Source organism: Coregonus clupeaformis, chromosome 21, assembly GCF_020615455.1.
Source record: "Coregonus clupeaformis isolate EN_2021a chromosome 21, ASM2061545v1, whole genome shotgun sequence".
NCBI lineage: Eukaryota > Metazoa > Chordata > Actinopteri > Salmoniformes > Salmonidae > Coregonus > Coregonus clupeaformis.
The window spans coordinates 25570324-25585082 of NC_059212.1; the positions used below are offsets into that span (position 1 = coordinate 25570324).

At 43.1% G+C, this 14759-nt stretch overlaps 1 protein-coding gene across 3 annotated transcripts in view; it reads left to right on the forward strand.

Annotated features, from left to right (window-relative positions):
* The first annotated feature begins 9126 nt into the window (after positions 1-9126).
* Positions 9127-14759, forward strand: part of LOC121535151 (ephrin type-B receptor 1) — a 325240-nt gene continuing 319607 nt past the window's right edge. For all 3 annotated transcript variants that reach the window (XM_041841921.2, XM_041841922.2, XM_041841923.2), the window contains exon 1: positions 9127-9394. In XM_041841921.2, coding sequence (XP_041697855.2) covers positions 9331-9394 — 64 coding nt within the window. In that variant the 5' untranslated portion in view covers positions 9127-9330. The remainder of the gene's footprint in view (positions 9395-14759) is intronic.

Sequence of the window (14759 nt, forward strand, 5' to 3'; positions counted from 1 at the left end):
CATTCAAAATGTCACATGAAACAAGGACACTGCCTAGTAGCCAGGTCTGTTTGTGCTTTAGTCAACTTCTCTATCATTTATAGCCATGCTAAACCTTCCAGAAGAATAACAAGATAAACAACAGCATTTATATACAGTACTGTATGTTTAAATAGTTGATATAATGATTTAATGCTATAATATAATACAATGGTTCTGTCAACAAAATCATTGAAAATAATAATAACCAATAATGAAATCATTATAATCAGTAAACTCTTCAAGCAGTGTGTGTGTGTGTGTGTGTGTGTGTGTGTTAAAACTAGACATCACATTATTGCTTCCTCTGTCCTTGTTTCCTCCACTCCTTGCCTCTCCTTGGAAGTACATTGTAGCCAGTGGGGAGGAACCTTCCCTCCTCTCCCCCAATGTGCTTTGAGAGGGAGGAGAGGAACGGAGGAAACAAGGGGAGAATCTCAATTGCATTTCCTTCATTCCATAAATCCTCTCTCCTCGCCTCCTTTTCAAAACCCATTGGATAAGAAGATGAGAGGGGAGGGACCTCTGACCCTCTCATCCAATGGGTTATGAGAAGGAGACGAGGAGAGAGTATGCAACGAATCAAGGAAATGCAATTGAGGACAGAGGAAGCAAGTATTTGACAGCTATGATTTTTTTGGGGTAGTGCCAGACTGACTGACTGACTGACTAAGCTACCATAATACCCATGGTCTGTACAGAAACAACCCCTAGCCCCTACTGCCCAGAGTCTAGACACTTGTGGAGATCAGAGAGGTATTGATGGGTGGTGACATGGTGAGAGCTCCACCTTACCCTCTGATAGGCTTGGTGGAATTTTGGCAGTATTGCTTACACCTGTCCAATTCTCTCAGATCTCCACAAGTGTCTAGGGGTTGTTTCTAGACAGGACCCCACAACCCTTTGGGTGTGTGGTGGACCTACAGCACGACACTTGAGGCATTGGTTGGATGTTTAATTCCATTGCTATACACACACAGATTTGCACAGGTGTAAGCTGGACACACCCACGGCACCCTATCAGGCTGATCAGACAGGTCTGGATAGCTGGAGACCTGCTGTAAACAGTGAAAGGATATACAGTATTTACATGTGTACTATTCACACCCTTGCTCCATTCCAGCTAGTTAGATGTGCTACCACTGACTAACCATAGCTAAGGGAATGTCTCTAGTCTAGAAATATATACTGTTGTTTTGGCTGTGTAGCCTCATTTAAGAAGATTACCAATGGTTAGCTAGGTAGCTAGGATATATCAGTCAGCTAACCATTTATAGTAACAGCAGTTCATTAATAAGTCAATACACACTAAATCTTATGCAAAAATTTAGAAATCTTACCTTATCTTGGCACTGTGGCACAGTATGTGCAACTATTAATCAATTAATCAATAGATAATAGATTAATAGAATGGAGTTAGAAGGGTGACCTCCTACTTTGAAAGGACATGAAGTGTTGGTTGTGCACTTGACCAGGCATTCCACATTTGTGACTCGATTCAGGAAACTAGGCGTATGTCGCACATCACTACTTCACAGGAGAGGCATTTGAACATAAACATTAATGTTTTTATCAAAATGTGGTTTTTGGCAGAAATGCCTTCTGGAACATGTGATCTTTCATGTGCCTTAGTAACAAACTTGTATGCCATCTGTAAATACAAATAAAATGGTTAAATTATGAGCCTAGTTGGTTTAGCCACGGAAAAAGACAGGAGCCTTCCCACTAACCATGATTGGCTGAGATAATGGGTGGGCCGGATATGCCGAGAGATTAGTTCGGATTGGTCTGCCATGTAGCATGCTTCTGTCTATAACATGAGCTGCTCAGTATGTGTAGGTAATCCTTTGTACCACAGCTTTTTTGAAAGATATCATGAAGAACTGAAAAAGTGTTGCTACTGGTCTACACTTTCTGGAGGAAGATCGTTCCATGCTGACTCTGAAAATGAATCAGACTTTTGTTATATTAAAGTTACTCTTTCTGTTTGAATCATTGAATTTTGCAATCACATACTGTACATTATTTTGGATATGTGTGCCCATGAAAACTGTTTTCACACCATAACATAGGGAGATATGAAACGTTACGAGGTTACAGTACACTTCCGAGATCTCCATACAACAAAGAGTCCATCAGCAATATCCAGGAATTTCACAGGATTAAGGTTAATGTGTAATTCAGTTGTTAAATGCTTAGTATATGATATAAATGTAAGGAAAGAAAGGTAACGTTTTATGTCACACAATTTTTGCCAAATCAGTGAAGACTCCAAGCATGAGAAAGGGTTTAAACATAGGTTTTGATTAAACTCATGAATTATATTGAATGTATCTATGCAGTGGCGATTTTTGCATGTACATCTTGGTGGGCAATCCGTATTTCCGATTAAGACATTAATGAGCGAGCTAAGATGGATGTAGTCAATATAACTATTTATTCAGCACTTCTGAAATGTACAGTGACAGAATTCAGAACATGGGCCATTCTTACAGTTTTCTCCCTGTACACCAAGTCAGAACTGTAGGATAAATAAAGGGGGCATATAAGCAGACAATGAAATCTCTTACAATATTCGATGATCACATTTCTCTAAAACAGGCTATAGGCTACATGTGCACCACCAAGTCAGAACAGTAGGCTAAGTCCTGAGGGGGAAAGGGACCAAATTATTAGGGTGAGGCACATGGGGTACTAACAGCTTACTACACAACACTTAGTATTACTTTCTTAGCTACAGTATACATGTCTCCCTGGCATAATATATCATTTATGCAGCAGCATACAATACATTTTGTTGTGCACACTTGAACAGGAAGGTGGCGTGGCGGACCATCTTGTGGGCAAATTTTGTCATCAAACTTTGTCAACAAAGTCTGGCATTCTCTGGATTTATGGGACTTTCAAAACAACTGGGAACTCAGAAAAAAACAAGGTTGAATCATGACGTCATTGATCTTCAGGTCAGAGCTCTAGAAAGAGGCCAGAGTTCCCGACTTGGAATTCCGAGTTGGATGACCGTTCAAAACGTACTTACCCAGTCGAAGATCGTTTTTTTTCAGTTCCCAGTTGTCTTGAACTCACGGAAGTCTGAGATTTCCCAATTCTGAGTTTCCACTTGTTTTGAACGCGGCAGAAGTCATGCTGGATTGACAGCATGGCCAATGTATTCAACCTTTTCTGGCCCACGGTGTTGCGTGTGAATGTTTATCCTTTTAAGCTTGGAAAAAAGCTCCTTTCAGACAGATGTTTTAAATCCTTAAACCCAGACTTGGACCACACACCCTCTCCACCGAATAGCAGGCAGGGGAAGCAAAATAGTGATCGCTTCCAAACCACTCATTGTTGAATTTGCGATTTCAAACTTGTGTGATGTTTATGTCCAATGAACGAAGAGCACCGATATGTTTTATCTATAATTTCTCTTCATATGACAAGGATTGAAAAAGATTTGCCAGTAGATTGTCGACGTGATTCATTATGATGACTTCTTGTCTAGCTTGCTAGCTAAGATTTTTTAAAGTATGATGTTGACATGATCAGTCCAATCAAAGCTACTGTAGATATAACGTGATTTGACATCATTTTGTCTGTGGCCAATGACCTTGAGCCTTCTATAGCAACACCCAAGGGGGCTTGAACTGCCTAGCTCTCCCTGTAGATACTGCGGCAACCTAGTGTCCCCATGAGTGACAGAACACTGAGGCTCTGCCCCACCTGTCCTGAATGACGGGTCACCACTGTATCTATGTTCCCCCTTTATATCTTACTGTATACACATGAAAAAAAATGGCTAATTATTATGAATGACTTCATAACAGCTCCAAACAGTTGTTGTCACGTTCGTTTAAGGACGGGTCAGACCAAGGCGCAGCGTGAAATGCGTACATGTTTATTTAAATGATAAACACACGACAAAACAACAAACCAACAAAACGTGACGTCCTAAGGCTAAGCACAAAACAAGCCTCCACACGGAACAAGATCCCACAACCCATGATTGCCAATAACCTGCCTAAGTATGATCCCCAATCAGAGACAACGAGCGACAGCTGCCTCTGATTGGGAACCACACCGGCCAACTAGATCTACACATACTAGATCATTCACATAGATATACACAACATAGAATATTCACACCCTGACTCAACATATAAGAGTTCCCTGAATCAGGGTGTGACAGTTGTCCACTACAAGAAATGTTCACTTGTACCCTAGTTTATAGAAATACCTAATTACCCCGCTTCAGTGAATTAACAGTTTTCCAGAATTTAGAGGGATGACTAACAGAGTTTGCCATAGCGCTAAGGAAGTAGTTTGATTTTGCCTGTTTAACTGAGGCAGTGCACCTATTTCTCAATTGCCAAAATAGCTGCCAATCAGCTAACGAACCAGTTTGTCTAGCCTTGGCCCAGGCTTGATTTCTTATCAAGAGGAGGTCTGAGAATACAGGAGAGTACCATGGATTAGTTCGGTTTTTGACTCTGAGTTACTTGAAAGTGGCATGTTTATCAGCCAGAGAGGTAAAAATGGATGAGAAAAATTCATGCGCCAAAACAGGGTCTGGTATGCAGCTGGTAGAAAAAGCTCTGAATAATATACTCTGAACAAAAATATAAACGCAACATGGGCCCATGTTTCATGAGCTGAAATAAAAGATCCCAGAAATGTTCTATATGTACAAAAAGCTTATTTCTCTCAAATGTTGTGCACAAATTTGTTTACATCCCTGTTAGTGAGCATTTCTCATTTGCTAAGATAATCAATTCACCTGACAGCTGTGGCATATCAAGAAGCTGATTAAACAGCATGATCATTACACAAGTGCACCTTGTGCTGGGGACAATAAAAGGCCACTCTAAAATGTGCAGTTTTGTCACACAACACAATGCCACAGATGTCTCAAGTTTTGAGGGAGCATGCAATTGGCATGCTGACTGCAGGAATGTCCATCAGAGCTGTTGCCAGAGAATGAAATGTTCATTTCTCTACCAACATCACTTTAGAGAATTGGCAGTATGTCCAACCGGCCTCACAGCCATGGACTACGTGTATGGCGTCTTGTGGGTGAGCGGTTTGCTGATGTCATCAACGTTGGCGGTGGGGTTATGGTATGGGCAGACATAAGCTACGGACAACGAACACAATTGCATTTTATCGATGGCAATTTGAATGCACAGAGATACCGTGACGAGATCCTGAAGCCCATTGTTGTGCCATTCATCCGCCGCCATGACCCCATGTCGCAAGGATCTGTACACAATTCCATGGTCGGCATGCTTACCAGACATGTCATCAACAGCCTGATCAACTCTATGCGAAGGAGATGTATCGCGCTGCATGAGGCAAATGGTGGTCACACTAGATACTCAATGTTTTTTTTCATTCACACCCGTACTTTTTTTTTAAGGTAACTGTGACCAACATATGCATATCTGTATTCCCAGTCATGTGAAATCCATAGATTAGGGCCTAATGAGTTTATATAAATGTTCCTTATTTGAACTGTAACTCAGTAAAATATTGGAAATTGTTGCATGTTGCGTATTTTTCGGGGGGTTTAGTATATTTCTATGTTAATATTACTATTCTTGTATAACTTTTCTTGGCTGTAGTCTTTGCCACATTATTTTGGTATGCCTAGGCTATTTCCTCTATATGGGGAATGGCGATCGCTACAGGATCGATTCAGGGCCCTGGCCTAAACCACATAGCCTGTCCCTAAAGTTATTCTATCGAGAAGCACAATAAAGTGGTTAAACTGTACAACTCATGAGACATGGGAATAAATTCACAAATCTCGCTGTGAATGCGAATATTAGGAGTCAGAGAACAGAGCAGAGTGCGGAGCTGTCCAGTGCTGAAATCTTGATCCGAAGTTCACGGGCTCAGCCAGCGCTGGCTAAACCGCATTACCTGCCATTGCTGAATACTATAGGCCTGTGCTATGGTTTCCCACTCGCACTTTTCAAACCCATATTGGCAATTATTTTTGTGTTTGTGTAGGCTACTTTGTGCATGATTTCTCTATTGTACTACATAATTGATAAGGCGTATACCTCCACTATACTACTTTGATATGCATCAGTGGGGATTAAGAAGATTTACGCAATGAAAAAAAGTGGGTATAAGGCATATACTGTACCTTCGTATAACCTCCATTCCCTACATACTTAAGTGAAAATTAGTGCAATCACATTGCATCATTTAACATATAACACCAGACAAGTGTGACCAAAAAACCCTTGACAAATAAGCCCTTTATTATTGCCAAGTAGGAAGCGCAAGTGCGCAACTACAGAACCGCTTACAACAACACCGCTAACAAAAAAAGTATAATGCATAATGAAATGAAATAAACAACATGTCTATCACCTACATATTCACAGAGAGAGAGAGAGAGAGAGAGAGAGAGAGAGAGAGAGAGAGAGAGAGAGAGAGAGAGAGAGAGAGAGAGAGAGAGAGAGAGAGAGAGAGAGAGAGAAATTCTACAGCAGCAGACATGTGCAGTAATCCAATGGGGAAAATGATACTGTCACAAAATAAGGATAATGGATGAAGTGTTCAGTCCGACAGTCCAACCTGATGAAATAATCAATATATTATCCGATCAGATCCCACTCAAATCAATATATTATCCGACCACTCCCACTCAAAGAAGCGACCTACAGTACAGGCTCAACAGGTGGATTCAGGACCATGGTCAGCGCATCGGCCGGACATCAGCTCTTCACTGGATCAGAATATGCGCAAACAGCTTATTGCATTATTGCACAAACAAGCAAGAAAGAATAGAAAGCCCTGAAAGTGTTTTCATTAAGCCCAAAAGTACACACTTTTTGCCATGTGAAAACAGCCACACACAATACAATATACTATATATTGAACTGTACGGCGGGTATAAAATGAATAGCTCACTTTGAATAAGCAAATGCTACTGTATAGGCAGGCATTCAGGCATGAAAACATGAAATCATTATACATAATACCACCGCTGGTATGAATACAATAGCTCACTTTGAATTAAACACATATACGCCTGTCTTATCAAGGCAGGCATGAACACATTAGGCTAAATCATAAACAAACAGTATTTAGACTTGGTGTTGAAGATGAAGATTATTTCATCATAGACCAGAGTCACTGAGTTCCATTTCAATGGACAACAGGGCTAGATTGTTGAGACGTGCAGTCAGCATGCAAGATCAGAGCGATGTTTTGATACGGCCTGTAGTGGAGAAGAGTCTCTCAACACTACATGAAGTCATAGGAAGGGTGATGATGGACCTTAGTAGTCTATTGATGTTAGGGAAAAATGCCAGGGCTGCAGCTGTCCAAAACTTCAACAAGAGATGGGAATTCCTGACCTCCCCCCACTTTCCGACGCAGTTGCTGAATAAACACGTTTTAAATGTCTGGACCCATGAGTCTAGTGTTTTTGGGCAGCTGCTCTAGAAGATTTAGAATTTTCTGATAATATTTTGAAATGAAAGTGCCCTTATTAAAGAACTCTTCGCCCTCCCTATGTCCACGTACTTCTGTGTCCTGTTTATCGCATTACACAACAATGTCCAGAACCACTTCATATTTGTTGTGCAGCAGGAATAAAACAGTCAGGTCAGAAAAGGAGATGCATGCCCTGCAATTTTATTACGATTTATGCCTAAAAGTAAATAAATATATTAGGCGACATGCTGCTATGCGATCTCCTTACCAACCAACGGCAAATGCATCTGTTGTAGTCTATCATTAGGCTTATGTTTTATTGTTTTGTTAGCCTACCATTATTATCATTCCCCCTGCATCAAACACCTCCATTTCCCCAAAAAGAAATATAATTGCTTGCAATACAGTTGATCAACCATTAGAAGTTGTGCATATGCATGGTCTGAGATTTGCGTGGAGATACGCACACTTTCAGTGTGTTCAAATGTTCAAAATGGATAAATGCCAACCTTTGCGGGAAAACTGGTGCACACAAGGTTTAGTCTTTTTTTGTGCGGATGCACCTTTGATAAATGATGCCCCTGGCGCCGCTGGTGGCTGCAGCTGCTGCTGCTGCTGAGAGCAGTAGTAAAAGGTGTGCAGACACTTCTTAATATATCGGCAAGCCAGAAACCCGCCCGGCCCAAAATCAATTCTCTGAATTTGAGTCCGGCCCATATAAGACTATCGGGCCCTGTCGGGTTCGGGCTTAGAATGAGAACTCTATGCTGGACCAACCAGCCCCAGCCAGGTGTAGGGGTTTGGGGGTTATTGATTATCACCACCCCCTCTTCCAGATCCCGGTCCCCCAGCACATTCATAGGGAAACAACCCTTTGTGTCCCCCATCTGTTGCAGCATGTGCACTCATGATCTCACAACAGGATGAGGGTGTGAGGAGAGGGGCAGGGAGAGGGAGATCTAACTACCATTAGGAGATGGCTGTGGACCTTTTGCCAAGGCTACTAAGACTAGTCTGAATGCAAATGAGGTCTGGGGTTCTGATGAAGATAACAGGGGAGGGAGACTGCCAAGGCACGCGCCGGCCGTAAGACACTGGGGTGGAGGAAGGTTCATGAGGAGCGAGGAGTGTGTGTGTGGCAGACAGAAACCCAATGCCGTTTCTCCCCCTTCTTCCTGAAATGTACATTTCACATTTGAACACTCTCCCCATTTTTATGGAATGGACTGGAGTGAGGAATGTGGGGAGAATTCCCTTTAGCAAAATGCAAACACTAATCCAATGCTTTTTAATCTTTGAAGTGAATGGGAGTGAATAAGTGTACTCTTTCATCGGAGAAAGGGGGTCAACGCATTTGGGGTAGAGAGGGGAAGATCATGGGAGAGAAGAGGAGAGAGAGAAAGCTGAGAAATGGAGGTCCTTTATATTTTTTGGGGGGAAACATTTAATGTAATATCCAATCAATACCAATTGGTGGTGCTATTCTACTTCGCTGAGGCGGCCGCGGTTTCAAACAGGTCAGGGAAAAGTTTTGTGTTTTCACAATGCAGGGAGGAGCAGACCAGTGGCGATTGGTTAGCGATTTTCACTTTTCAATCTGTGATTGGCCCTGCCGCTTTAGCGGTGTGTGAGGAGGTTGTCTCGCCCCCCTCCTCCCGTCCTCACTACCCCACTCCATCCCCTACACTCGGCGGGGTCCTACACTGGTTGTCACATACTCTTTACAACGGCTTGAAATGTGACTCTCACAACACGGGTTTACCGACTGGAATATACCGCTCTGTGACAACTGAAGGGATTTTTTGTGCGGGCAAATCCTGCGTGGTTCTCAGTGGATATAGGCTGTGTGGACTATACATTTCTGCCATGACTGTGGATTTGTTTGCGGTTTTATGGGTCATCATCACCACCACGGTTTCTGCGATGGAAGGTAGGCTAAATGATTGGAATTATCGTTGTTTTTATGGTAGGACTATGGAACGAAATTGAAAAATGCTACGCGCTGGAGCTCTCGCGCTCTCTTTCCCATGGAACGTCACATTGTATCCGTCAGAGCGAGCGCCCTGTGCTGTCAGAAAGAATACAAGGGATGCGATTCACGTGGACCCTGTCAATCCCTGTCCCGTTATTTTATTATTTGTCAGAATTGGATGGAAGAGTAGGGGTCTGTGGTGGTCTGGTTCTTCTGGGCTGCAGACAGTGCAGTTAGACCATGTCCTGTTCTCCCTTTGAATAGATGTATCCTGGCCATAATGTTTTCTTTACGCAGTTAACATGGGGAATAAATGCTATGAGGAGCCTACATTTATTTGTTTTATTGGGGCATGTTATTGTGCCATGAGAGAATTGTTCATCTTTCTAGGCTAGTCTTCACTCTTAGAAAAAATGTTCTGGATAGAACTAAAAAGGGTTATATTGCTTGCTTCATATATGGCACCCCTAAAGCTTCTATATTGAACAATTTTGTTGGGTTCTTTGATCAGAACCCCAGGGATCCTTCTTCATTGAACCAACATTGTTTCCGTTTCGAACCCTTGGGTTATGGACCCAATTTCGGTTATATATCGAACCTTAAGGGGCGCCATATATGAAGCAAGCATAGAACCCTTTTTGGTTCTATCAATAACCTTTTTTTCTAAGGTTGTACATCAGTTTTGAAACACTATCTGTGACTTAACCCTCCTGTTGTCCTAGGGTCAAAATGACCCGCCACTGTGTTGAACCAACTTTATTTAATTTTTATATTTTGGGGATCATTTGTGAGAAGGAGGCAGTGATACTTTCTTTAAAGTCTCACTGCCTCCTTCTCACAAATGATCCAAAAAATATAAAAATTAAATAAAGTTGGTTCAACACAGTGGCGGGTCATTTTGACCCTAGGACAACGGGAGGGTTAACCCGGAGAGATGCTCCTCTACCGGAAAGTGTTGGCGCCTGAGTGTAGCTCTCTCCCCTCACAAACTCCGTATGTTATTCGGGTCACGTCCTGTCATAGGCGAATAATTAGTTTTTAGCGCCCTCCGAGCAGCAGTAGGATAAATAACGGGCGATTTTAAATTGGCGGAGGGATTTGATAGATGGCTACTCAAACTGTTTAGCGACAGTAATGACTCCGCCAGATCAAACGATGCTGACTTGGTGACTATGAGGAGTGGTGGTGAGGCGGTTCCAGATCAGGACAATTAATACAATACGATCAATTTCTCTCTGTCTGTCTGGTCCTCTTTGGCACACAAATGCGCACAGACATTTGTGTGCCAAACAGACATCAGCATCAGAAGCTAATAGCCTATCTGAGCGTTTAACATACTTTCCATTTCCTGTGTAGAACCAGAGGGACCAGAGCACTAGACATCCAGAATGTGATGCATGCATATTATGGTACAGCCTATTGAATATGGAAAATCTCCCTTTGCTTTCGTTGCTCACACACTCACCAAAGCAAATGGTCTGGTGTGGTTCACTGCTTAACATAAACAAGTGGAATTAATTAAAGACTAGAACGTGAAGTGGGCGTTACATGATCATAGTATCTCTGTTTCATCTTCTTCTTTTCATAATGATTACAACTCTCAGGCTGCAAGGGTATCTCAGTGTTGCTACGTAATTCAGTGGTGGCTGACAGCTTGCTTGTTTATATTCATCGTATTCTATCACACACACACACACACACACACACACACACACACACACACACACACACACACACACACACACACACACACACGTGACCCATTGAACATCTTATCAGCTTCCCAAATCCCTGACAGTAGCTCTAAAGGTCTCTCCAGAAAGACAAAGCTGGCTATTGGGTTCAACAGATGGGTATGGGAGACACACTAGGTTACCCGGGCAACACCAGGGCTGAGAGTGATTTCCTTGTTTAGGCTGGTTAATTGAAAGGAGATTGTCTCAAGGGCAGGTTAAGATGTTAGCTGATCTGATCTCTAATATGTTGCCCTCTCTCTCTCTCTCTCTCTCTCTCTCTCTCTCTCTCTCTCTCTCTGTGTATGTGTTTGTGTGTGTGTGTGTGTGTGCGCGTGTGTGTGTGTGTGTGTGTGTGTGTTTATGTGTGTGTATGTGACAGCATATGGCCCTGGCCACATTATCACTGGCCAGATCCGTGTCACCCTTAATCTGATTATCTGCCCCGTAATCACAAACAATGTGACAGAGATCACTGTTTTTGTGTGTGTCTGGGGGGCACCACTGACCATGTGGACAGATTGGTAATGATTAATAGAGTGTAGCCCCCCAACCAGTCTGCCAAGGGGAAGGGCTACTGCTGTGTTTGGGGGTCTCCCTAAACATGTTACTATAGCTATGATAGGTTCAGGTTGGATGTCATGATGCTATATTATTGAGCTACAGCTGGACATACTTTGCTACTGCAATAGATTTCACCTATCCGACTGACTGATAAACCTCTTACTGTGGTTGTCTCTATCCCCTGTCATGCTCTGTCATCTATATGGCTGACGTCCGCTCGTATCTCTCCTCAACGGAGCGAGGGATGGAGACAAAGTGGAGGGTGAAGTGTGAATGGCTAGACAGATGGATAGTTTGAGGGCTTTGCTTAGAACACTGCTCCACCACAGTTCACAATGCTCTAGTAAGCCATGATAATACTTGATGATAGTTGATGGAAACAGCACGTTGCTTTCAATTATTTTGTTTTAAGCCTTCCCCAAACCATAGCCCTAACCTTAACCACTTGGAATTAATACCTAAACTTAACCCTTTGAGTTGTTTCTGTTTTAACCCAGTGACCATGCTGAATTAACCCTGTAACTACGCAGAATTAATGCTTCAAAAATAGACGTTCATCCATAATATGTCGAATTTCGAAGGGAAACTATGAGAACTGGTTGGATAAATCACCATGCACCTTAGCTGGGCGGAAGGAGAGAGGAGACAGGAGAGGAGACGTATTTGCATGTCATTAGAGAAAAAATACGTGCAATGTCCCATTTCTCCCCTTCCTCCCTTTCTCTCTGTGTTTATTTGTTCATTCATTTGTTTATTTGGATCCCCATTAGCTTTTGCAGAAGCAGCAGCTACTGTTCTGTGTATCTGTGTATCATTATTTACAACAGCAGTGGTCATTTTCCACCAAGTACAGAGACATCACTTATTTCTGTTTGCCCTTAAACCAATGAAGCCTGCTTAGCTGACTAGGAGAGAGAAAGGGATGGATGGAGGGAGGAGGAGAGAGTGGAGTAGATAGATGGAGGGGTAGTGAGTGAAAGAGGAGGGGAAGAGAAAGAAGAGGGGGAGAGAAAGGGATGAGGGACAGAGAGAGGACATGAGTTGGAGGGAGAGAGGAATAAGGGAGAGAGGGAGGGAGGGAGATAGACAGAAAGATGGGGAGAGAGATGGAGAAAGATCGAGAGAGACAGAAAGAGGGGGAGCAGGGGGAGAGAGAGGGAGAGATGGATGAGGTGACAGGGAAGCACCAAACCCAAACCCACTGGAACCAACCAGATCCTCCATTAACTAGCTGGGGACTGACTGCTCTGGTACAAAACACATTCATCAACTAAAGCAGGAACCAGAGAGAACAGGGAGAAGGAGAGGGAGAGACAGAGGGTGAGAGAGAGTGAGTGAAAGAGAGAGAGAGAGAGGGCAGGAGCAAAGGCAGTGAGAGAGATGAAAAAAGGAAAGAGTATGTTTGTCAAAGAACAACCATGATCATGAAGTCATCCATTTCTAAACAGGCCAGTGAGTACACGCTGAGGCTGATGATAGCACATCCAACAACCTGTGTGTGTGTGTGTGCGTGTGTGTGTGAGAGAGAGTGAAATCTCCAACCCAGAAGACAATAGGCGTGTATGTAGTAATCAGTCCCAGAGGTGTTAAATACCAGTGTTGGTGTAATGCCACCTCCCCAGTGGCACAATGGATTAGCGATTATAACAATTATTTCATGTTTATGCATAAGTAGCTAATAATGATTCGCTTCAAGCACCATAACAACTGCCAGTCAAACCAACACATATTCTGCGTCATATCAGTTCCCAGTATAACACTGACCCAATTCCCTCTACAGAGTATCTGTATGGTATCTGAATAAGAAGAGAGCAGCAATAGAGTAGATTCAGCAAACAGACAGGCTTTTGTGTAATATAATTGACTGTTTTTGTGTGTATGTGTTCGAGAGGGAGAAGAAGAGCGAGAGAGAGACTGAGAGAGAGGGAGCGAGCCCATGACCCCATCTGTGATGGAAAGAGAGAAGTCACTAATGGATGTGTAGATCAGTCCTCACCTCTCACTCCCTCTCTCCAAATGGATAACTGTAAAACAGAAAGAGAAAAACAGCCCTATTCTGTATGGAAAGGAGAGGTGAAACACAGTGGCACATGTAATGTGGTGTGTGTGTGTGCGCGAGTGTGTGTGTGTGTGAGAGAGAGAGAGTGTGTGTGTGTGTGTGTGAGTGTGTGTATGGGCCTGTATGCACCTTCGCTACAGGGCTAGTGCTGATTTGCTGACCTATAATGATGTGTGAAGTAGAATGCAATTATCTGTGTGAAAATATGTGTGAAAATATGTGTGAAAATATGTGTGAAAATAGCCCCCTAGCCTATGCTCTAGCCCTGCCACTATAGGCCTTGTGGTTATGGTCTGCCTCTAGCCCAGCCACTGTGATGACTGAGACCATGATGACTGAGACCATGATGACTGAGATCATGACTGAGACCATGACTGAGACTGTGATGACTGAGACCATGACTGAGACCATGATGACTGAGACCATGACTGAGACCATGATGTTATGGCTCAGTGGAGCCAGTCTCCCATGGCTCTGACACCCCACAGGACACACACACACATGCATGCACACACACACACAAGCACACACACGCATACACACACATACACACACACAGACACACATTTTCCCTTTCAGAGCTCACCTTACCCCAGAGACATCCGAGCCTCAAAACAGCCAGATGGTGGATAGGAGTTGGTGATGGTGGTGGTGGGGGGATGGAGTGGAATGTGATTTGTGTGTGTGTGTGTGTGGTGGTGCGTTTGTGTCCGCTTGCATGTGTGTAATTGTGTGTTTGTGTGGGAATAGAGACTCTGGTTCTTACTACATTACATGTTAATGGTCTTGTCATGACTGTCACGGGCTCCTGCGTCCTGATTCGCTGTAGAGATGCTATCTCTGTGGAATGTTGTGCTTTACTGGTCTCTTTTTACGCTCACCAGCCAGCCCTGGTGGATGACAACAAGAGATAGACCAGCCTTATATAACTAATCAACCAACTGTCATAACCAAAGGTTATGTAAAC